The sequence below is a fragment of the Sphaerodactylus townsendi genome, linkage group LG01, assembly GCF_021028975.2.
Source record: "Sphaerodactylus townsendi isolate TG3544 linkage group LG01, MPM_Stown_v2.3, whole genome shotgun sequence".
NCBI classification, from domain to species: Eukaryota; Metazoa; Chordata; class Lepidosauria; order Squamata; family Sphaerodactylidae; genus Sphaerodactylus; species Sphaerodactylus townsendi.
In genome coordinates this window covers 22,474,945-22,499,596 of record NC_059425.1, presented here as the reverse complement: position 1 = coordinate 22,499,596, position 24,652 = coordinate 22,474,945, and the positions used below count along the sequence as shown (strand labels likewise).

The 24,652-nt window shown below is 48.6% G+C and overlaps 1 protein-coding gene across 1 annotated transcript; it reads right to left on the bottom strand.

The window, feature by feature from the left end:
• Window positions 1-630: 630 nt before the first annotated feature.
• On the bottom strand, window positions 631-24,652 carry DEDD (death effector domain containing). The gene is made up of 6 exons (XM_048513390.1): window positions 23,493-24,652; window positions 22,643-22,763; window positions 11,845-12,235; window positions 10,083-10,190; window positions 6,713-6,859; window positions 631-4,099 (listed from the first exon to the last, which is right to left on the bottom strand). Exons 3-6 carry the CDS (start codon window positions 12,167-12,169, stop codon window positions 3,723-3,725), a joined length of 957 nt encoding a protein of 318 aa, XP_048369347.1. The 5' UTR covers window positions 12,170-12,235; window positions 22,643-22,763; window positions 23,493-24,652; the 3' UTR covers window positions 631-3,722.

Genomic DNA, 24,652 nt, shown 5'->3' with positions numbered 1-24,652 from the left:
TAGCAGAAAAGCAGACTGCGGAGCTGAGATCTCTGCTGGTTTGAATGGGGTTGAGCTTCCCTCCAGAAGCCAGGTTCACAGCTTGGGGGCGCTGCTGGACACAGGGGTCACCTTCTGAAGCCAATCGGCTGTAGCGTTTCAGGAAGCTTTTGCCCAGCTTCGGCTGGAGTGTTAGCTGTGCCTGTTCCTGGACTAGTGAGATCTAGCCACAGTGACACATACCTTAGTTACATCTAGCCTGGACTACTGCAATGTGCTCTACTTAGGACTGACCCTGAAGACTGTTCAGAAGCTGCAGGTAAGTGTAGCTTGCTGTGGCTACACTGCTGGTCAGAGGTAACTATTGGGAGCACATGGCTCTGACACTACAATTACTGGTCAGAGAAAAGTCTGTGTCCACTGCAACCTTTAACACCAGTGAAGTTTTATTGTGGGTATAAGCTTTCGTGTGCATGCAAGCTTATAATAAGACTCTTGTCCGTCTTGAAGAGACCACCGGACTCAAACTTCTTTCTGCTGCTTCAGTCCAACATGGCTATCCAACTGAATCTGCACTCTTCAGAGACCACAGTCCTGCTGACACCAAGGCAACAGCTCCCAGAAGTCAAGCAAGATGCAGACCACCAGCAATAAAAGGCAGAGTTGTTGTTTTTTTTTATTTTGAGAAAACAAAGCTACACTGGGATTATGACCAGTTATACTGGAAGTTCCTTTTTTTAAAAAAATACAGAAGCCATGGATTTTTTTCCCCCCCACAAAGTTGTGCCAGAATTGACAGGAGTAATTGTGTGTACGCGTGTGTGCCCGTGTGCACACGGGGGGCGCTTTTGCACACTTGGCTGAAATACCCTCGAGAACGCTAAGAGTCGCCAGGTGCTTCCACAAAGGTCACGATTTGACCCAAAGCCAGGAGGCGGCTGCCTCTTTGCTTTTTTTTTTTCCAGCTTGCTGGGAGAAAGGTGGTATGGGGCTAGGTGTATGCGGCCAGCAATGCAGTAACGCTTTCCCTGGATTTTACCAATCTGAGCGGCAGGGGCTGGGGTTGGCCTGGTTTGAATGCTTGCCACACAAATGCCTGGCCTGGCAAGGAGATGGGTAACCTGGAACCTTTGCCGTAAGTCCACTTTTTTAGCCTTAAAAAAATTAAAAAGATATGCCTGATAGGTTCACAGTAAACATGACCCAGAGGGGGGAGGGGAGTAGAATCACAAAGCACAAGAAACTAAAGTGCCCCTGTTCTTTTTTGCGTGCAAGGAGCTTTTCATGGGGGAAACAATTAAGTGCTTGATTCTCCCCCTGCAGGGGTGTGGTGTGGAAATGGTACTGTCCAGGGAAATGTGCCGTTTGCCCCCCCTTTACCATGTAAACTGGCCCTCAGTTGGAATCCCCATTCGGTGCCACGCTTAGGTGGAACTCGCCTACTCATTAACCAGGAAGTAGAAAACTACCCATTTGTACCAAATGGAAGAAGGCTTTGGTGGCACGGTGGGGAGAGGAGGGGGGGAAGAGACCCACAGAAGATCTTTGCCCAGTGACAGCACGTTTAGAACAGATGCTGGACATCCCAGCAACTCTCTCTCGAGTAGCCTCCCAAACAGAAGGTCGCTTCAGCTGTTTCCGGATTAATGTGATCCAGAAAAAAACCAACGCAAGAGACACACAGACGACAAACAGAAAGGAACGTTCCGAAACAAAGCTGATTTTAAAATCAAACATCCCACATCGAGATGGACTCAGATTCTCATTCTTGCTCCCTTCCCACCGCCACAACTTCACGTTATTTTTGTTAAGCGTTGGCATCCCCCTTCTCTGGGACTGGAGTCCGAAGCAATTCTCTCCCGAAACTAGCAGGAAAGGAGTCTCAGCGTACCAGCAGGAAGTGAGAAAGAGATAATATATTTGTATATTTTGGACAGGGAAGAGGTAAGCCCAACACATCAGCATTACCGAAACATAAAAGTGCCCTTTAGTTCTCCCAAAACGGTCTGTGCAGGGGACCCAATAGCTCCGTTGAGCTTTTACCACCCTGACGTGTCGGCCCTGCCCAGGACGCAGTCTGCCTTTATCTTTCCCCTCTCTCACCTCAGCACTCGGCTGAGGGGGCTTATCCTGAGGCTCTTCCCGCTCCTCCTGGGGGAAGCTCCAACAGCCTTTTAAAAAATTTCAGCGTGAAACATAAGCAGGATGGGAAGCGGCTGACGTGGTGCTCAGCAGCACCAACAGGATAGAAGTTGGGAAACGAAGAGCCACCTGTTTCCCCTTGTTTCCCCCCACAACCCCCACCCCAAACAGAACTTTTTGATTTGCTCCCAAAGCCCTTCAGAGAGAGCCAGGCCACTGCCCAATCCAGGCGTGGAAAGTGGCTGACGGGACTCTTCTGGGGGAAAGGGGGAGTGAAAGAGCACGGAGAAGACCGGATGATCCAGCTGCGGGGATTTTCAGACCGGGATTTCTTGCCTTCCTGCCTTTGGTCTGACAGGACCATTCGCAAATGGCACACACCCCTTCTTTCCCCTGTTCTCGTAAGCCCAGCTGCCTCTTGGAGGCAGGGGACAGCTGAGATGGTCCATGAGGTTCCGGAGGGGAGAGGAAGAAGATCCCAGGGAGCATTCCTTTCTCTGTCATCTTTGGAGGCAGATGCTCCCTCTGACCAAAAAGGGTCGAGGGAAAGGCACACACAGTGGATCAGAGAGGGGCCCGACAGATCTCCCCGCTCGGGACACCTGGTCAAAGGTAAGTGCTAGGTGCAGGGGGTGTGAAGGGAGAATACCTGGGGCCCTTTTCAATTTAGTTCAGCTAGCCAGGTTTGGAGGGACTGCAGGAGCACAACCCCAAATAAGCATCCTTGTCTCAAATATGGACATCCCTCTGCCAGTAGAGCCGATTTCAAAGATGACAAGACCCGAGATCGAAAGGTCTCTTCACCGTCTTGCACAACTGACCCTCATGCATTCCACGAATGAGCTACTTCCTTCCCAGAGACGACATCCCCCCAAACGCAACTGCATAATTGTTCATGAATCCAACCGGCAGAGCCCTCCGCCGTCTTAAACACAATGCTACACTGTGGAGAGGGGTGGACAGATTTGGTTTAAATTAAGAGCGTCTTTCCGGTTCCTGGACTCCCAAGACACCAAATTCCTCACCCTCTCTGCATCCCGCCCCCACCCCCCTCCCCGCAAACTCACAGCTTCGAAACAAAACACTGGCATGAGATGCTCCCCTGACAAGAACAGCTATGTTGGGGTTCAATTCTTTTTAAATATAAAGAGACGGGTTGTCTCGTTTTCTGGGTTAGGCTACACCCACTTAAATTTTTCTGGGCAATGGCTAAGTGCGCCGAAAGGGTTGGAGACAGACAATACTCCCCAAAAGAAAAAAAATAGTAGAAGTAGACAGCACAAGAGAGGACATGATAAGGAAGGACAACAGACTGGGGAGCTTCCAGGCAGCAGTCAGAAATGCTTTCCTGGGCTGTAGGTAATGGCCGCCTCCAAGAGAGGCCCGGGACCAACTTCTCAGAACGTTTCCTGCCTCCCGTTTTGGTTCCCAACCAGAGGGAGGGAGGAGATCAACTGTATCCATTTCCACATTGGCAGGTCTCAGAGTTGCTCAGGATCAGATTCCTTAATAGAATACCCCCCCCTTTTTTTTTAGGGAAAAAAACCCTCCGATTCCATTTCAAAGAAGAGGCAGATCAGAAAAAAAAGGGGAAGGCGGGTTCAAGGAGCCATCTGGAGCATCAAGTTCCTCAGGAGTTTCTGGCGGCCCACCTCATAATCCTCTTCGTCCACGTTGACCAGGAGCTTGATGGCCTCGTGGCCCACCGCTTGCTTGAGCGAGTCCGTGATAAAGACGCCTTTCAGGGCCTCCAGCAGCGAGCCGTTGATGTAGTCGCGCCAGAAGGCGTCGAGGTAAGTGAGCTCCGAGAACTTTATGTCACAGATGATCGAGCCCAGGTCCCGGGATTTCAAGATGGTGTTGGCCTGGCTAAAGCGCTCAAACTGCCGCTCGAGGGGGTCCTGCTTGTTGGAGAAGATGTTCCCCTCCAGGGCTGTCTCGTGCTGGCAGTACTCCGCTCGCACCCGGAGGCGGATGTCTGGAAAGGACACACCGGATGACAGGAGGCATGTTAAGGACATCACTGTTGCGGGAATCAGACCCAAACTTTATCGGGCCCAGTAGCCAAGTCAGATCATGAAGCCAACAGCCTCCCACTCTCATTGGTTAACTGGCTCCGCCCCCCGCCCCCCGGGGTACACTGTTCCTGAACAGGGCTCCATTTTGTTATCATGGCTACCATCCGTGACGGGACTGGGGGAAGGCTCTTGTCAATGTCCTTCCTGATTGACCTTTGGAACAGGGAGATGACCCAGGTAAGAGGCACAATCACACCTAGGCATCGCTTCTCAGGTCTAACAGTCCAGGCAGCCCCAGGTTGCCTGATAAGCTGCAGATGGTGACAAGACAGGAGCACCAGTGGAGAGGGCTCGGGACAGATAAGAGAAGGCACAGGTTAGAACTCACTTGAAAGCCTACTCAGATGGCAGCAAAGAAACAGTATTTCTCTACCAGCATCACATTTGCACAGGGTAGACCTGCAGAACTCTTGCAGGGTGGCCTATAGGGTTCTGGTGGAAGAGAAGAGGTGGTCTGTCGCAGTCCACCGGGATCCTTTTCCTAAGCATCCGTTCCAACTCGAACTCTACAGCAGCAGCAACAGGATCAGATGGTCCCAGGGTGCCAATTGGTCCAGTTGCATGGGATACCTTTCAGCTTATGCATGTGGACTCCTGGAAGTCTGAGACCAGCTACCTGCTTCTACAATCCTGGCTGCTTCTACAACCCTGCTGGTGGCTGGATAACAATGAAATGGTCAAGCTACAAAGATGACACAAAGGAGGGAGCAGAGTTCTGGGGGCTGAAAACCAAGAGAGGCCATTTCCTGGAGATTTCAGGAAAAGCTTCTTTGACCAGCCCACAAGGAAGAGAGTCTCCTTCGTGCGGATTCCAACAAGGCAGATGAAGCTCAGGCCTGGGGCCTGATGCAAGCAGCCAGCCCCATGTGGATGTTTGAGGCCTGACAGAAGTTTGAGGCAATGAGATCCCCTTTAGAACCACTGTAACTCCCAAATTTAAGGAGTCTGCCTTAGGTTACCATCAGCTAAGGTGCAGTCAGAAGGTGGGACAGAGGAACTGCATGTTTATGTTTTTCCTTTTAAATCCTTGCTGAATTTTTTCCCAGCTTTATTTTTATTAAGACTTATTAAATGACACAATAAGATACCAATATCCTAAAAACAAAAGGAAAGTCGCTTTACAAAAAAAAAGGGAGAAAACGTACACAAGGACTCCAGATTTCCTCTGTGCCGAATATAGTCTCGCTTCAATGTTTACGGCTTGCTCCCTACTTCCGGTCAAAATAAAAATTAACTCTTAATTGACATCATTTTTTAAAAATCACACTTTTTTCTCTTCTATTTTTCCCCTTGATCTTCTACTTGTCCACAGAAATTGTGAAGGTTCAATGTTATCAACTATGGTACACAGAGGAACTACAGGTTTATGCCTTTCTTTTGGATTCTTTGCTCCATCTGTTGCTGTGCTGGGAGCATGAAACTGAGTATTTCATTTTTAACAAAATGTTGTATAACTTTCAACGTTGGTAGCTGGTCTCCGGACCACACAGGCCTCCACTATTTGAACATGCTATTCAGAAAAGGGCACCAAGAAAAGGAGGCAGTCAAGAAGGAGAAGAAGAATCTGGATTTAAGGAGACTCAAGGTGGCTTACGAGCTCCTTTCCCTTCCTCTCCCCACAACAGACACCTTGTGAGGTGGGCGGGGCTGAGAGAGCTCCGAAGAACTGTGACTACCCCAAGGTCACTCAGCAGGAATGCAGGAGTGCGGAGACATATCTGGTTCACCAGATAAGCCTCTGCCACTCAGATGGAAGAGTGGAGAATCAAGCCTGGTTCTCCAGATTAGCATCCACCTGCTTTTAACCACCACACCACGCTGGCTACCCCCTAACAAGAGCACGAGTGCAGCAAAGCTGTCCCTGTGGTAACTGGTTGCTGGGCAGCAGGAGATGCAGCCTCCAAGCAAGGTCTTAAAGTGGCAACACAAGGAAGGGAGGATGAGAGGACCTGGTCCTCTCAGCACGTAATTCCTACAAAAGCCAGGTGGTGGCAGTGCGTGAACTGAAAGAGGGAGAGAAGAGTTTGATTGAGAAGAGATTTATACCCTGCTTTCCTCAACAGCAAGGAGTCCAAAAGCAGCTTCAAAACCCTTTCCCCTTCCTGTCCCCATAACAGAAATCTTGTGTGGTAGATGGGGCTGAAAGAGTTCAGAGACTGACTGGCCCAGGCTGCAGGCTTCATGTGGAGGAGAGGGGAACCAAACCCAGTTCTCCAGATTAGTGTCCACCCCTCTTAGCCACTACGTCACACTGGCTCCACCTCAGGGGGAGGATGGAACAGGGCTCGGAAGTCAGTAGAGCTGTTCTGTCACAGAAGGCAACAGGAAAATCTCCCGAAGGAAGGAATTCCATATTTTTTGCTGTTGTGACTGAAAAACCCCTTTCCCTCAGGTAGGAGGAGCATCCAAGCAATGCCGCTGAACATGAGACAGCGGTTGGTGGGGTGGGTTTGTATGGGAGTGAGGTGGTCATGGAACTATCCGCATTTGGAGTGGAAATATTGCCAACTTACCACACGTCTGTTTGTCTTTAGGGTCTGGTGTCACCGACTTCCTCCTTTTCCGCTGGCTACCCAGGAGCGCTCTTCCCCGGCCAGACCTCTTTGCACAAATCTGGGGACCTGAAGAGGAGCAGCAGACCAGCGGGTGCTGGGGAGGCACTGGAAAGCACAAGAGAGCAGGCCAACATGTTGTCAGTCCTTCACACAACGCCATCACAGTTGATCTCTCTGCAGAGTCCAGAGGGCTTTTCCTGGGGTTGGTCACATTTTAACCTCCTCTTCTTCCTCCAGGTCAATTCCTCTTCTAGCACACAAGCAGTAACTGTGCAGAGAACGGAGCGTTGTGGGGTCTCCGGGCTGTATGGCTGTGTTCCAGTAGCATTTTCTCCTGACGTTTCGCCTGCATCTGTGGCTGGCATCTTCAGAGGATCCTCGAAATGTCAGGGGAAAATGCTACTGCCACAAGACCATACAGTCCGGAAACCCCACAACATTCCAGTGATTCTGGCCACGAAAGCCTCCAACAATACATTGTGCCAAGAATGCTGTGCACGAAGAAGGCCCCGCCGCGTACACGGCAACTTCAGTGGAAAGGGCATCTCGGGCAGAAAAGGCCTCTCTCTGCCAAAGACCTTGGAGAACGGAGTGTGCTGAACTAGGTGGGCCAGCAGCCTAAGTGTAAAGCAGGCTCATAGGTAGGGACCATCTCTCAGTGGTCCGACACAAGCTTTTATGCAGAAAGCCTCAATGAGCAGATGTATAGACGTGTTCTTTGTACAGAACTTTAGAAGGCCCCCCAGATGTCTCCCCTGCCCCACCCCGAAACAAATGCAGCTGAAGAGTTCACTACTTCTTCCTCAGCCCATTAAGGTGGTCCGCCCCTTGTGCCAGGTGGATTTCAAAGACTTCCTATCAGCACATGGAGATTTTCCTACCTCGGCCACTGACAACTCTGCCAAAACCCTGCGCACTCTCTGGAATAGGGAAATGGCCCGGGCTGTTGACCCAGTCACCCCTGAGCACCCTCCCCACATACAGCCAAGAGGTCTCTGTAATTTATCAGAGAACTGACGGCACCAAAACAGGAGGGACGACAGCTGGAAATTCAGGCAGAAAATTCAGGCTGAGACTGCTCAAACATGGCACAGAGCCCATATTAGCGCCTGTTCCGTTGTAATGACGATGGCGAAAAGGCAATATTTCTCCACCACCGTTACGTCTGCATGTAATTGAGGTGTTTATACAATAGCCCCAGGGAACTGAATTCTGCCCACGCAACAGCCCGCTGTGATCAATTAGCTACTCTGCAGACAAAATGACCCAGATCCACTCTGGGTTAGATGTCGTGCACTCTGGGTTAGATGCATGTTCAGACAATGTACCTTTGGCATCGGTTTATGTGGATATCTTTCAGCTTGTGGAGCCCAAAATCCTTGGAGAGGTGAGGCCTATTACCTGTATTCTCAACCTTTGCCCTCCCTTTCCTGATAAAAGCAGCCAGAGGGAGTCTGGGGGAGTGAGTAGGGGGAGTGGTAAAGGCTTCCTTGAGGGCGGGGATTATACCGCCCATGCTCAAGGAGGATTGGACATCTGGGGGGGGGGGGGGAACCCTCCACAAGCCCTACTACGTTAGAGAATTTCCAGCCAGTCTTCATTCTTGAGCAAGGTGCTTGAATCAGTGGCTGCTTCTCAGCTCCAGGGCTCTTGAAAGAGACTGCTTTTCTGGCTTCAGGCCTTGATGTGGAACAGTGACGGTTTTGGATGCCTTGGCTGATGACCTCTACCATGAACTAGACAGGGAAAAGGTTAATACTTGAGTTCTGCTGGATCTTTCAGTAGCCTTCCATACTGTCAATCGCAGTATCATATTGAGTTGCCTCTTGGCATTAGGACTGGGGGCATGATGCTATGGTGGTTCGAATCTGGAGGGCCTGTCTCCAAGGGTGGTGGTGGAGGATTCCTACTACGTCCCTTGGCTATTCAGTCAGACCTGTGAGGTTGCGAAGGGTTCGATCTGATCTCCCATGCTATTTAACACCTACGTGAAGTCACTGGGAAAGGCCATCAGGAGGTTTGGGCCAGCTCTACATCTTTCCCACATAAGTCCGAGGATGCTCTGAACTGGTGCTTGGAGTCAGTAACGGGCTGGATGAGTGTGAACAAGCTGAAACCTATTCCAGACACAACAGAGGTTCGCTGGGTTAGCTGAAAGGCAGACCTGGGGCCTGAGATCTCTGCTGACTTGGATGGGGTTACATTTCCCTTGAAAAGCCAGGTTCACAGGTTTGGAGGGCTACTCAATACAGCAGTCACATTAGAAAACCAGGCGGCCGCAGTGGTTCGGAGTGCTTTTCCTCAACTTTGGTTGGTGCATCTGCTGCATTCACTCCCGATTCAATCAGATCTAGCCACAGTGATTTGTACCTTAGTTACATGTAGACTGGACTACTGCAATGCACTCAGCTTGGGGTTACCCTTGAAGAGTGTTCATAAACCACAGGTAGTGTTAGAATGCTGCAGCTAGATTGCTGAACAGGGTCAGCTATTGGGAGCATGTGACCCCAATTACGAAGGGGAATCCATTCCCAAGCCTGATTCAAAGTATTGATTTTGAGCACTTAGCCCCCTCACTTTCAATCTGCAGGAGGCAGCCAAAGTCAGTTTTATTTAGGATTGCATTTCATTAAAGCAGCCTTATATTGTGACTTTAAAATTTTGGTTTTTATGTTAATAGGTTGCTTTTTAATATATTTTATGTAGCCTGCAATCCGCCTTGAGCTCCATGAGGGAAAAAGGCTGCTAATAAATAAAATAAGTGTGAGCAGCTCTTGTTAAAAAAAAAGCCACTTGACAGGTTGCCTGTGGTAAGCAATGGCTTCCTCCAGATCAGGGGTCTGCAACCTGCGGCTCTCCAGATGTCCATTTGTAGTCCATGAACATCTGGAGAGCCGCAGGTTGCAGACCCCTGCTCCAGATCCAGAAACTATTTTTAAGCAGGGTGTTGTGAGTTTTCCGGGTTGTATGGCCGTGTTCCAGTAGCACTTTCTCCTGACGTTTCGCCTGCATCTGTGACTGGCATCTTCAGATCACATTTGAGGTAATCCTCTGAAGATGCCAACCACAGATGCAGGCGAAACGTCAGGAGAAAATGCTACTGGAACACGGCCATACAACCTGGAAAACCCACCATACCCTAGCGATTCCAGTCATGAAAGCCTTCGACAATATATTTTTAAGGAGATTCTTGATTTCTTTTAAAACTAGAAATGCCAAGACTGGATCCCATGGGGCAGAAAGGCCCACAGCAAGACCATCTAAAGACACAGGACAGCTCAGGGAAGCTGAGTGGGCAAAACCCAGACTTCCACTTGTGACGTCTCACCTGATTTGTGTTGGTGAGCAGGAGTATGTTCCACACTAGTCTGCGCACGTGGCGTCACATAGCGAATGGAAGTCTCTTCGAGGTACTTGTCTACGAGATCTGGACACACTGTGGAAGAGGAGGAGGTGAATGAGAATGTGAAGGGCTATCCACTACCAACAAGCAGAAAATATTTGGTATGCATATGGATCACCCTTGCCAGAGATCAATTCATGTCTGAAGTTGAGGATAGAGGATGAGAAGAATACCGGAAAGGTGTCCTTAAAACACATACACAGAGAGGATTTAAAAGTTCTGCATGCCAGACCACTTCAAAAATCTCTTTTGGAAGCTCCTGAAAGAACAGGGCCAGTTTCTCCTAATGAGAAATACAAACGGGAAACCATCTCCAAATGCCTTTTTTTAGTCACACCGAGGACAGTCTAAGTACACCCGGGCACCTTGGGTGGAAGCAGGTCTTTCAAGAAGTGCCTAATGCTGAAAGGAACCTGCCTTCTCCTTAGCATCACAAAACAATCCGGGGAGGGATTTTAACGGGAGGTCGTTGACTAACCACACTGGCTGACTAATTACATCAGGGAGTGGGCAGAAAGCAGCCAGGTACCACTGTGCCTAGATCCAGGTCCACTTGAGCCCTGTCCCTCCATCACTGGCTATTCTCCTGGCTCTAAGGCATAGGTGTCAAACTCACGCCCCTCCAGATGTTATGGACCACAGTTTCCATCATCCCCTAACAGCATCATGCTGGCAGGGGATGATGGGGTCCATAACATCCGGAGGGACGTGAGTTTGACACCTGTGCTCTAAGGAGACCTTATTAGAGGAAGCCAGGAGGCAGCCAGGTACCCATCTACCCTAGCCAGCTCACACATGGAATCCCCTCCCAACAGAACTTTTGGATTGAATGTCAGTGTCATTTGTCTGTCCATTAATAATTTTTGTGGGCTGCTTTGGAGCCAATTTTGGCAGAAAATTAGGATGAGCAGGTTTTCACTCATTAGCATTATTTATTTATAATTAAATTTATATCCCACCCTCCCCTGCAGGGCGGAAAACAGCCAGGAGTAAAACAACTATAACAATAATACAATAAAACAACCAGCAGTAATAACATCAGATAGCGAAAAACCCAGCCCCTTCCAAACCCACAGGAGGCCAAGATGGTAATATGGGGATCAAATACAGCAATCAGCCCGGCTGGCCAGATGAAAATGCCTGGTGGAATAGCTCCGTCTTGCAGGTCCTGCGGAAGAAGCCCTAGGGAGCTTCTTCCACCAGGTAGGAGCCAGGGCCGTAAAAGCCCTGGCCCTCATAGAGGCCAGCCGGATGTCTTTTGGGCCTGGGATCTCCAGCAGGTTTTCCTCCGAAGAATGGAGTGACCTGACAGGGCTGCATGAGGAAAGGCGGTCCCTCAGTAAGTACAGCCTTACTTTCCATTATTTTTTAAAAAAAGAATTAAAAGTCTACTAAGCATGCAAATTAAAAAAGGGAACTGGTTGTGGTGGGTTCTCTGGGCTGTGTGGCCGTGGTCTGGTAGATCTTGTTCCTAACGTTTCGCATGCATCTGAGGCTGGCACCTTGCTTCAAGTAAACATACATCTGAGTACCAGATACTGGAGGCAAGACCACATTGTGCCTGACTTATAAGCACGCCAGGTCCACACAGCGAAGGTATCCTTGTTCCTATCATTTTAATAAAATCAAAGGAGGGTCCAAGAACTCATCGCCAGCCCCGTGAAAGGCCGAGCGAGAGGAAACTTACCGGCCCTCCTCCTCTTCAAAGTGACGTAGGGCAACAAGTCGTGGCGGGTGATGATTCTCAGCAGCTGCAACACCTGGCGGAAGTTGGTCTCATCGCAGCGGCCCTGCCTCTCCAGTGCCAGCAGAAAGTCCCGGCCGCTGCGGATCATCCCCCGTTCGTAGTCGTCGATCACGTCCACGAAGAGGAACGACAGGACCCGCACGTCCCGGTGGGTCAGGTGGGTGCCCACAATGTCGAACATGCGGTGCAAGCTGTAGAGACCGTGCTCCCGGTCGCCCTCTTCCTCCGGCCAGGCTTGCTCCCGGTTCCGTTTCAAGGCGGCCATCTTGCGTGACTGCCGGGCCCAGGTTGGGCCACCCAGCTTCCTTGAGAATTGGGGCGGGAATGGCTCCTAGAACGGAGACACAGAAGAGAAGGTTTCATTGGTGTGCTATTGAAGTAACACCTTGGCAATGACATTTAAATTTTAAAAACATCCAACGGCATTTTGTTGGTTTATGGACAATGTAGAATCATATAGTTGGAAGAGACCCCAAAGGTCATCAAGTCCAACCCCCTGCAATGCAGGAACACACCATCACTCCTGTCAGATGGCCATCCAGGTTCTCTTTAAAAACCTCCAAAGAAGGAGACTCCACCACACTCCAAAGTAGTGCATTCCACTGTCGAACAGCCCTTACTGTCAGGAAGCTTTCCCTGATGTTTAGGTGGAATCTCTTTTCCTTCACCTTGAACCCATTGCTCCTGGTCCTAGTCTCTGGAGTAGCAGAAAACAAGCTTGCTCCCACACTAACATGACATCCCTACAAATATTTAAACACGGCTTTCATGTCACCTCTTAACTTTCTCTTCACCAAACTAAACATCCCCAGCTCCCTAAGTCTCCCCTCATAGGGCATGGATTCCAGACCTTTTACCATTTTGGTCACCCTCGTCTGGACCCGTTCCAGTCAATATCCTTCTTAAATTGTGGATACGTACATCTTCCAATAAAAATCAGCAGCAGGGGAAAACCGTTGCAATGAACAAACTGTACAGAACGCTTATAGCAATAGAACAAATCAACTGAAGGCACACCAATCGACTCCCCCAGCGACATGTCCCAGAGATGCAGACTCACAACTAAAACAAGACTCCTCCCAATCACCAGCCACCTCACCCCAGGGGGACCAGAGGAAGACCTTCAAGGAGGATCACAGAGAACTGAATGACCCATACAGGAGCAACACAGAACTTCAGATACTCAGATACCCAAACTGTTTAAGGCTTCATCAGAATTACGCAGCGGAGTCGCATATCAAGTGTTCAAAATGCTTCACATTCAACTTTTTTCCCCAGCCCTTCCACAGCCACTGAAAGATAGACCAGTACCGCCAACCACACAGTGCAGACAAGGGGCTGAGAATGGCTTGCCTAAGGCCACTTTGTCATGCAGGATTCAAACCAATGACTTCCCGATCTGTAACCTGGGCCAATCAACACATTTCTGTTTTTAAAGAATCCAATCCGAGTTCCCTGGGTATCCGTGCATGCGCAGGGGATAAAACTCTTCCTCTGCCATGCGGATCATCTGGGAAAATGGCTGGGATGGAGGTGGAAGTCCTTCCACCCCACACAGTGCTGTTTCCAGCCCATTTGGGGTCTCCTCTTTTTTCACTCCTTTTTTTGGGTAAAGGAGCTATTCCCTGTAGCTGCTGTATGGCCAAGGGGAACACAAGTTAGGTCTGGAAAACTCAGACCCAACCAGGGGTGCATCCATCTAAAATGGCTCCCCCACAACTGCATCCCACCCCGCTGCCACCAGGCAGGGCACAGTTGAAGGCCAGCGAGCGGAGCTCAGCCCCGTTCACAATCTCCACATTGAGGTTGCAATGTTCCCCAGCTCCACATGGAGGTCGGCACGGGGCCTTTCCCACATCGGACCTCCATGTGGACAGGGCGGAGCAAGCTGGGGAGCCCCGCCCCTATCTCCTTTTCTATGAAACCTATGCTTGGAGAAACTGAGAGAAGCCAGCTCTTTTATTAACCCTCCACAGAACATTTAACACTTTTCTTTTTCAGACAGGATGTGGCTGAAAATCTTGCTTCGTACTGCCAGGCTGACGTGGTTCCCTACTGGGACATGCGGGTATCGTAAATATATATGGTCCTGTTTCGATGCTCTATTAATGGTTGTCATTTGTATGTTGTCTTGAACTTTGGGGAAGGAAGCAGACTTTTGAAAAAAAACTGATGCAAATAAGCTACTTATTCAATCCTTGGTTTGTGGTCGTCTGCAAAGGTTCCCCACTTCCTTCTGAACATTCAGCCATGCATCACACCAGAGGCACCCCCTTTTCCTTTTTGGTGCCTGCTCTAGTTCCCATGGGCTGCTATAACAGGGAATGACATGAAATGGCCTTTTGGCAGCTGACAGTGAGTCACAGACCTCAGTTATCAGTTAGCTAACTGGAAGAGTGTTTCATTGTTTATTACGTGTGGATGCCCTCCAACAAGCTCAGGGAAGTCTGCATGCAATTACCCTGTTTCATTAGACCAAACTTGTGAGACAGGCTAGGCTAAGAGGCATTGTCTCACCTGATGTCACTGCAGAGCACCGAGTAAAGATTCGAACCCAGGTCTTTCTACCCCTTTATCCCCTGAAGATAACTGGAAAGCCTCTTTTTCTCAGCTTGCAAGCTATGAACAAAGACATGTCATTGGAAGTTTAAATTTGGTCGAGGACACTTTATTGGCTAGCGTGGATTTGAATTCCTCACTCCGGGAAGACTCTCCAGGAGGTGACTCCAATTCCAAACCCACGGCCCCACTGTTGCCAGAGGTTCTATAGACCACCTGCCAGAACAAAACCCCATTCCAAAAGGCTGTCAGATTTCTGCTGCATCTCCAAAAGGAACCCGGGCTGACTCGGGAGCCAGAACCAAAACCTAATCCTTTTCCTGTCTAACCCCTCCAAACCGAATGACAACAACCATACATTCTCGATCCACACGCACTGCTCTGATCCACTGAACGACTATGAATTAGACCTACGTTCTGAGAAGGTTCTTAATTGAAACACTGTTAGCACCTCAGTTGGAAAGTCACGGGCTGAAGAGCTAGAGGACCTTAATGGCTCAGAGTTAGGTGCGGCAAAAGCAATGAAAAATACCCCATCTTTACCGTTATTTGCTGGAGAAGTCTACTTGAAAAGCAAGAAAATCCCAGTCTTGGAAAATGGCTGCGTTTTTCTGTACCTTGTTATCCAAGACATCACACTGATTCTCCTGTATCTGTATTCAAAGGACTGGCCTTTGACAAGGGGGCTGAGGCTTGGCCTTCAAAGGCAGAAATAGAGAAGGAATGAGGGCATAACTGCCCTACAAGTCCACGTGTCGGACTATCATTCAGCTTTATTTACAATACTTCCCACCTTCCTGCCCTTACAAGGGCCCCCAAGGTGGCTAATAACATACATGATAAAATCACATTATGAAACAACTAACTATTCTCCCAAATGAACATTATTAAAACAATTTTTAAAAGTTAAAAACAGAACTAAAATATATACAAAGCAGTTTACAACGTACAGATCATAAAGGCATCGGTTAGGAAGGAGAGATTATTGAAGAAATGCCAAATGACCCCTAAAAAAGTATTTACGCACTGATGGAAGATGGCAACGGAAGGCGACAGACAAACTTCCCTGGGCAGAGAGACTAGGCTCCGGAAGATCCAGGTTCAAATCTCTGTGCTATTATGAAGTTTGCCTCATGACCTCTGGGCTAGTCACATGAACACTCAGCCTAACTCTACCTCACAGGGTTGCTGTGAGAATAAAATAGGGCAGAACTACATATGCCAACCTGAGTGCTTTGGTGGAAGGATGGGATTAAAACATACTAGACAGACATGTGCTACAAACATAGGCCCCTTCCACACATGCAGAATAATGCATTTTCAATCCACTTTCACAATTGTTTGCAAGTGGATTTTGCTATTCCGCACAGTAAAATCCAGCTGCAAAGTGCATTGAAAATGAATTGAAAGTGCATTATTCTGCACGCACGGAAGGTGCCAAAGAGCAGTTCTATACGCACTGTACTATCATGGTATCCCCTCTTGCAAACCTTAGGAATTACAGTTTTGTGCAAGTGATGAAAATTCTCTTAATAGACCCCCCCCCCCCCCCCCACGCCCGACCCCGAACTACAATCCCCTGGATTCCCTAGGAAGGAGTGAATGTTTCATCCATACACTGTTACATAGATAAAAAACCTGGGAAAGACAAAAGTAATCGACTGGATGAAACCATGGTCCATTTAGCCCAGCATACTGCTTCCCTGTTATTACTGTAAGTTACTTTAAACCATGAAGAAGGTGGGATATGTTTCAATAAATAAATGACAACAGTAGTCCCACCTCCTGCCAGCCTTCACAAAGCCCACTAGAATTTTCTGCCCACTTCACAGCCGTGCTGCCTTCATTCAAACCTCATGGCCAATGGTCACCAACAGGTACCTTCTCCTCCACAAACCCATTATGTCACTTTTTAAAGCCATTTTAAGCCAGTGGCCATTTTCACATCCTGCGACAGGGCATTCCTTAAGTTAATTATGCACTGTGTACAGAAGTATTTAAGTATTCCTGTCCTGAATTTACTGCCAGGATAGGGAGGAGGGGGGAAAAGAGGGGTATGCATGTCTTTTAGTTAAAACCAAGTCTCCTTCTTCAGATGGGGAGCCTAAAAAAGCCGAACTCGGCTTACCCCAAAAAATCTTCCCCCAAACGTATGTCAATGTCTCAGAAAGGAACCATCAGTGACAGCTGGTCATAAACAGACCTTTATGTTTAATCCACCAATTAAAAAGGTCCATCTGAAGTGGGATGTGCAGCAGTCTTGTTGTGAATGAGGAGATTCTCAGAGCCTCACCTAACCACGGGTGGCTCTTGCACGTGCCTGACCTAGACAGACCTTCTCAATGAACGGGGCGGTATCACGGCCAGAGATATTTATAGCTGGCAGGAACTCCTAAGCAGGGGCCGACAGAAGCTCTGCTCAAGAGAGTTTCAGGTCATACCCGGTTCAGTGTTAATCTCTTACCATAAAATGGCTGGGAGAAGCCTGTTCTCTATCTCACCTCTCTTTACAGAAGAGCCATCGCCCATCATGAACGAGAATAGCAACTAACACACTGTTTTCGTATAGCAGTGCAATACTGGATTATCCAAAGATGGGAGGGAGTGAGGGGTGGCATGCAAGGGAGGGAGGGGGAGGGCCCCGGCATCTGGACATGGCCCACCCACCCTAGCGGTGGGGGAGGGAGGAGTGCCATGCAAGGGAAGGGGGGAGGGGAGTGAGTAAGTGAGTGGTGGCGTGCAAGGGAGGGGACCCAGCATCTGGACATGGCCCACCCATCCTAGCAGAGGGAGGGGAGCAAGGGGTGGCATGCAAGGCAGGGAGAGGGGATTATCCAAAGTGGCGAACCTGACTGAAACTTTAGAGTTTACTTGTGCCTAATTGGTATTTTCTCATGGACAGTTGATTTGTTTTGGTTTCATGGTCCAAGAAGAGGAGGAAGCTAATATAATTGGACTACACAAACTGATGAGTTAAGGGCTAACACCCCCCAACCTCTCTGTTCTTAATGGTTTCTTGTATGTTTGTGTATTTAATTGTATGTTATGGGTAAGAGTTGTATGTTTGGTAATAAGTATTTGTTGTGCGTTAGAACTAGGCGTAAGTAAATAGTGGTAAACTGTTAGGTTTAGGGATATGTGGATGTTTAGAAATCACACTAGCACAATAAACACACTGTGCACTTTATGTTGAGGCTTGCGTATTAGCAGGATATATCTTTGTGTTTTGGAACATATCCGCTATGCACTATTGGATACCGGCTGAAAGTTAAAGCTCACCTGACTCGGGTCAGTTCCCTAGAAGAAAAATCTAAAATACGTGACTCGCTTACTAATAAGGATAAGGTCCATTGAGAAATTCCCCTTGTGCATGTTTTGGAGCAGCAGTGACATAGTGGTTAAGAGCAGGTGCACTCTAATCTGGAGACCTGGGTTTGATTCCCTGCCGCTTGAGCTGTGGAGGCTTATCTGGGGACCTAGATTAGCCTGTGCACTCCAACACACGCCAGATGGGTGAGCTTGGGCTAGTCACAGCTCTGCGGAGCTCTCTCAGCCCCACCCACCTCACAGGGTGTTTGTTGTGGGGGGGGAGGGAAAGGAGATTGTCAGCCCCTTTGAGAAAGGGGGGGGGGTATAAATCCAAACTCTTCTTCTTCTTCATTGGGAAGGGATGGGAAGTGACCTGAGAACATGCGTTCTTGCACAGTTCCTGGGAGCATCGTGCACAGCAGAACCTTCTAGAATGAGACTGCTTCCGACATGCTCAACACCTGGCTTGCTTCTCAACTCTAGTTCAGTGTCTGGGAGGCTGGAGTAAAATTCCAGACACAAGACTCCTGTCCATAAAATTGCCAGCCACCAGGACAAGACCCAGCACAGAAAGGTGCCCCCCTCCCCGCTGACCCCACTGTTGATACACCACTGCAAATGAGCAGAGACCTCACCTCTCCCCTTCCACATTCAGTGGAGGAAAGAGGGCTGGTGACAACTGCCTCGTAAGCTGAGCCAATATTTGAAGAGCCACGACCCTGCCAAGAGTCCACGTGGCTCGAATCCAGATTTATTCTTCTGCGACAACCACCACCAACTGGTCCTCATGATTATGGTCTCCAGAGTGAATCAGAATCTTCACTTCGCACATCTCAAAACAGTGAGGTGGGAAATCCACTTCGATTCCTGCTGACCTCAGCCCCAACTACAGAAGGCAATTTGACTGGGTCGTAGCACCATGAGCGATCCCATCCCCAGACTATTTGCTGGGGGCCACTCTCCTTTGCTCCTGAAGTAGTCTCTGAATCCTACCCTCCTTTACTTTCAGTGCCACTTCCTGATTCCGATCAGGATCCCAGATTAACCGCATCAACTGCCACAAGTTCTCTGCCTCAAGTCCCACAAGGTTATTGACTTTATTCACACCTTTCCTTCAGCTCAACCCATTACCTGTCGAGTCATGTCGTTGTTGGGGGACTCCTGAAGACTCCCCTCTCAAAACTCTGATACCAGAGTAGCCCAGAAGCATGCAACATGCTTGTGCATGTTTTGGAACAGGAAATTTAAAACCTGTATCTGAAGCTGCTACCTGGAAACCTCTGCAAGAAGGAAACAAGGACCACGAAAGAAGCTGGACTTTTCTCTGTGATACACCTCTGAAGATGCCAGCCACAGCTGCAGGCAAAACGTTAGGAACAAGATCTACCAGACCACGGCCACGCAACCAGGAAGACCCACCACAACCAGTTGAATCCGGCCGTGAAAGCTTTCAACAATACATTAAAACACATTAAACCGTATCAATCAACATTTAAAACCACAAATTTGTACTGCTTGTAAACTTAACCAAATGCATCCCTCAATAAAAATGTATTCAACTGCCTCTTAGAGATCAAATGTGTGTGTGAAAAAAGGAACAGCTATACATCCATGGGGAGCTTGTCCCATAACCACGGGGCTGCCACAGAAAAGGCTCTTCTCTCATATACCCACCAAATAACCTTCTTTGGCTGGTGTGGCAGTCAGGAGGGCCTCTTCCTGTGATATACATTCCTAGGAAGGAATGTATGGGACAAGACAATCCTGCAGCTGCCCCAATCCCAAGCCTCTAGAGGTCAAAACAACACTTTGAATTGGGCTCAGAAGTGGACTGGTAGCCAGTGTCATTGTTGCAACATCAGGGTCACAGGGTCCCAACAGCTGCCCCAAGCAAGAACTCTAACCACAGTGTCCTGCACTAGCTGCAGCTTCTGAACACTCTTCAATGTTAGCCACGAGTAGAGCACGTTGCAACAGTCCAGTCTAGACTAAGGAATGAATCACTGTGGCTGGATCTGACTGAACCCAGAAAAGATACACCAGTGCTTTTGAATGGTGGCCACTTCGTTCAGAGTTCTGCACAGAGAACTGCCAGATGCTGCCACTCAAGAGTTACGTGCCAAACATCACAACATTTGGAGGAAAAACTCAAGAAACCAAAGACTCATGTCTAGAAAAGAGGGCATTTCAAAAGTCCAAACCATGTCAGTCAAGAACAGAGACTTTTCACTCCCAGAGCAACCAAGAAATGGCAAGCTATAAACTGCAAATGAATGTGGGACTATTTACTTGATTAATTTAAAAAAGTTGTACCCTTGCAAGGGCCACTAAAGTGGCCAACGTTTTAAAAGACTCCCAATAAAGTTGCATTTTAAGAACACTGGAGTCAACCCACTCCCCAAACGCATATCGTTTAAACTAAAGCTAAACACTAAGAAGGCCCTCTCCCAGGTTATCCCCAAGGAAGGAAGGAAGGAGGGAGGGAGGGAGGGAGGGAGGGAGGGAGGGAGGGAGGGAGGGAGGGAGGGGAGGAGGGAGGGAGAGGAAGGGAAGGGAAAGGGAAGGAAGGAAGGAAGGAAGGAAGGAAGGAAGGAAGGAAGGAAGGAAGGAAGGAAGGAAGGAAGGAAGGAAGGAAGGAAGGGAAAAGAGGGGAAGGAAAGAAGGAAAGAGGAAGAAGGGAAGGAAGGAAGGAAGGAAGGAAGGAAGGAAGGAAGGAAGGAAGGAAGGAAGGAAGGAAGGAAGGAAGGAAGGAAGGAAGGAAGGAAGGAGCACCTGAAACAGGGCCTTCAAAGATCACCATAGAGGTCAGGCAGGTTTGCAAGGGAATAGGTGGTTCTTCAGGAATGTCAGTCCCAAACCATATAGAGCTTTGAAGGCCAAGTACCTTGAATTGTGCCTGGAAACTAATTGGGCGTGGTTAGAGATGGACCAAAACTGGAATGATATGATCTCTGTGGCCCACTTCAGTCAACATGCTGGCTACAGCGTTCAGTACCAACCTAAAGTTTCCCAACATTTCAAGGTCAGCCCCACATAGCGGAGGAGGAGGAGGAGTTTGGATTTATATCCCCCCTTTCTCTCCTGTAGGAGACTCAAAGGGGCTTACAATCTCCTTCCCCCTCTCCCCACAACGAACACCCTGTGAGGTGGGTGGGGCTGAGAAAGCTCCAAAGAACTGTGACTAACCCAGAGGTCTGCAACCTGCGTGTGTTGGGAGTGCACAGGCTAATCTGAATTCCCCAGATAAGCCTCCACAGCTCAAGAAGCAGAGCGGGGAATCAAACCTGGTTCCTCCAGATTAGAATACACCTGCTCTTAACCACTACGCCACTGCTGCTCCAAAACATGCACAAGGGGAATTTCTCAATGGACCACATCCATATTAGTAAACGAGTCACGTACTTTAGATTTTCCTTCTAGGGAACTGACCCGAGTCAGGTGAACTTTAACTTTCAGCCGGTATCCAATAGTGCATAGCGGATATGTTCCAAAACACAAAGATATAGAGCACACTGCAGTCGTCTAACACACTGGGTGTTACCAGGACATGCACCACAGAGACCAGGAAAAGCTGCAGCTGGCTAACCAGTCAAAGTTGGTAAAAGGCACTCCTGGCCATAGCTACTCCCTGCTTAGCCAGCTGTAGGCCTGGGTCCAAAAGCACCTGACTCTGGACCGGTTCCTTCAAAGGGAGTGCAACACCATTCAGAACAGGTGACACCTTAAATCCCAGGTTTGAACCTCTACCCACGGGTAGCATTTCTGCCTTGTCAGGATTCAGCTTTACTTTATTAGCTCACATCCACTTGGAACCTGCCTGCAGGCACCAGTTCAAGGTTTCTATGGCCGCCCTGGGATCATCTGGAGATCCATAGCTGACCACTGGAACCAACACGTCAGAGTCTGATAAATTAAATCAAACAGTGTGTGCATCCACCCATCTTGGACTCGTGCATGTGCTCTCTGATGTGAGAGCTCTGATTTTGGGATGAAAGGTACGCTTTTAAAAGCTTGCAGATATGTATCTCAAGAACACACTCCAGGGTTTCATTAAGTCAAATGTCACTGCAATTAAGTGGCCCAAGGCAAGCGGCCGTCTCTCTCCCTCAGCCACTCCATCTGCAACAGGGGATAACAATGTTCACCTGCCTTATACCTGCAGCCATACTGGCAATACATCAACACCAGCCCAGCTATCCAAAAGCTGTTTAGCTGGAGACATTAAGAGACTTAACTGTTTCACAAAGTACATACTCTGCCACTGAGCTCCAGCCTCTTACAAGCCTTCTGGCTGAGTTGACTGCAGCCCTTGGTGAACACTCATCCCAACCACACAGAAGCTAGGAAACCAACACATTTGCCAAAAGCCATCATGAGGCAACAGGCTCAACAACCACTTGCACAGCTCTCAGCCCCACTTCAAAAACAACCTCTAAGGACAGCATGTGAATTTGAGAGGCTCACACAAGAAGTCCCAAACATGAAGCAGGGCGTGGTGACAAGCTGTGCTCCAATCTCATGCATCCATCACAGTGTGCGCAAATAGGAAGAAGCAAACTCCGCGCTCTGTTTTACTGAGTTGACCAAAGTTTCCTATTCCTCTTACGAGGATAGCCAAGAACTGCTTTCAGGAAGGAGGTTATTTCCAGCCACGGATTCCTGGAGAGCACCAGGAACTAGGTCACGCTCTGCTCCAAAAGGGCAGGCTGGTCACCAAAGGGCAGCCAGCCGCAACCTTGCTCTCCTTATACTAATGAGCAACAGGAAGAACAAGGAAAGGGGGATGAATCATCAAGCACGTTATGGCAGAGTTTGACACAAAGCAGCGTACAACAACAATGGTAAAGCAAAGCAAAATGGTAAAACCAACCTTAGATCCTCTTGAACTTCCAAGTGTCCCTCTTGGCCAGGCTTAGATCCAATCTCGCACAGGCAGCAGCACCCAGAGGGCCAAATGTAAAGGTATAAAGTCTCTAGCCCACTTCGCTTTACTTTTTAGAATTAAAAAGAGCAAAAGAAAATGTTGGCAAGTGGGCTTGAAGGGCAGGGTTACTTCTCTTCAAAAGGAAGATTTTCAATGCACAATTCTAGAAAAATCCCAAACACTTCATCTCTCTTTTGTCTTAAAAAGAAATCTCACACAGGATGGCTGCAGAAGCTCCAAACTACCCATAATAAAATCTGGAAAAGCTGCAAAGGTTTTAAACCTCCTCTCTCTTTTTCCTTACCACCAGCAAGTGTGCCCTTATTGATACTCAAATACAGGAAACAGTCTCCCATGAGATTGCTTAATACCTCAATTATTTTTAGATGAAAATCCATAAAAGTCCAGTGGGAAAGTAATCACAAATATTTGAAGTGCAAACTTTTTAGCTTCCCCTTCGCTTGGGATTATTTTAAAAAATATTTGCAATTCATGTTTTTTGGGCTGTCCTTTATTTCCCAATATCTTTGTATAACATCGTTTTTATCCCCAGGATTGGTGAGTAGACTTTCCTCCCTTGCATTCCCCCAGAAACAAACTTTAAGCAAACTGATTGAATCCAAAGCAAACCAGACTTAGAACTTCCTTTTGGTTGAAAGTTATATACCTTTGTACATCCTTTTTATGCATTCAAAATGTTTAAACGAAAAGTCCAACAGGCATTCTATCCCCTTCAAAGTATGCACAAAACCCCCAAATGATTCTTATTCTGATATATGTCCCCTAAAATACATACCCTATTTTCTTCATCTCCCATTCCGTTGCAAGGAAAACTTAGGCTGCAATCTTATGTACACTTACCAGGGCGCAATCGCCACTAATAAAGTGGGATTCACTTCCGAGTAAGCATGCACATGAGTGGGATGTTAGGCTTGTTTATTTGAAACACCGAGAGGAACAGGCAGATTTCAAAAGGCGGCATTTTAAGGCCTGTAATTATCACCTATAGTGCCCTCGCAATGCCACCTCCACCTTCTCTTTTCCTGCCTTTGCCCTCCCTTCTGTCTAATAAGAAAAAATTCAAGACCAACAAGATTAATTATCACAAGCGTGGGGAAAACCACACAAACACAGAGTGCAGTGTTTCCTAGGGCTTGGCCCAGATTCTACAATCTGCCTGCTCAGCGCTTACAAGCCCTTCTACCCTAATGCTGTCCCCAAGGAGGGTCCAGGGCAATCAGCACCATCCATCCACCTACCCTCACTAGCGCCTACTCCTTTTCCAAACAGAGATCCTTCTGTTTGTCAGCCTCCCCTCCACAAAGCAAACAGAAGAGATGGGGGATAACTTTTAAAGTGAAGGTGGCTGTCTTTCCTCTCCCCCTCCAATGGTATCTCCTCTTCTGTTAACCTCACTTCCTTGGATGCTGGCCCAAGTGGATGGGAAAGTGACAGCAGTGACAAGGTAGGGGGGCTGCTTCTCCTTCCCCCTACTAGCTGCGAATTCTCTCTCTAGAGCCCCAAGAATCTCCTGAAGCAAGCTGAAGAGAAGATGGTTAACTTTTCGAGGGGTATCCCCCCCCCCCAGTTCAGAATTCTCTTCTGCGCCCTCCACCCCCTTCTTCAGGGAGGAGAGGGTGGCCTGGCCAAGCCGGGGGGTGGGTGGGTGGGTGGGCTGTCTCCTCCCTTTCCCTTAGCCGTCTGCCCCCCTTTCCTTCTACACGCCCTCCCCAAGACAGACCTCAAGCCCACCTCCCCGCCTTCCCCCTCCTGCTCAGGGCCGGGCTTTGCCGTCTAGGCCTGTCTCACTCTCTCCTGAGGGCCATCAGGGCAGCCATATTGGATCCATCAGCTTCGCTCGCCCCGGTTCTGACCGAGCCTCAGCCGCTGCTGGAGCGAGAGGAACATCCGGGCAACCGGCGCCTCCCTCCTACTAAGGCAGGGCTGCCCACATCC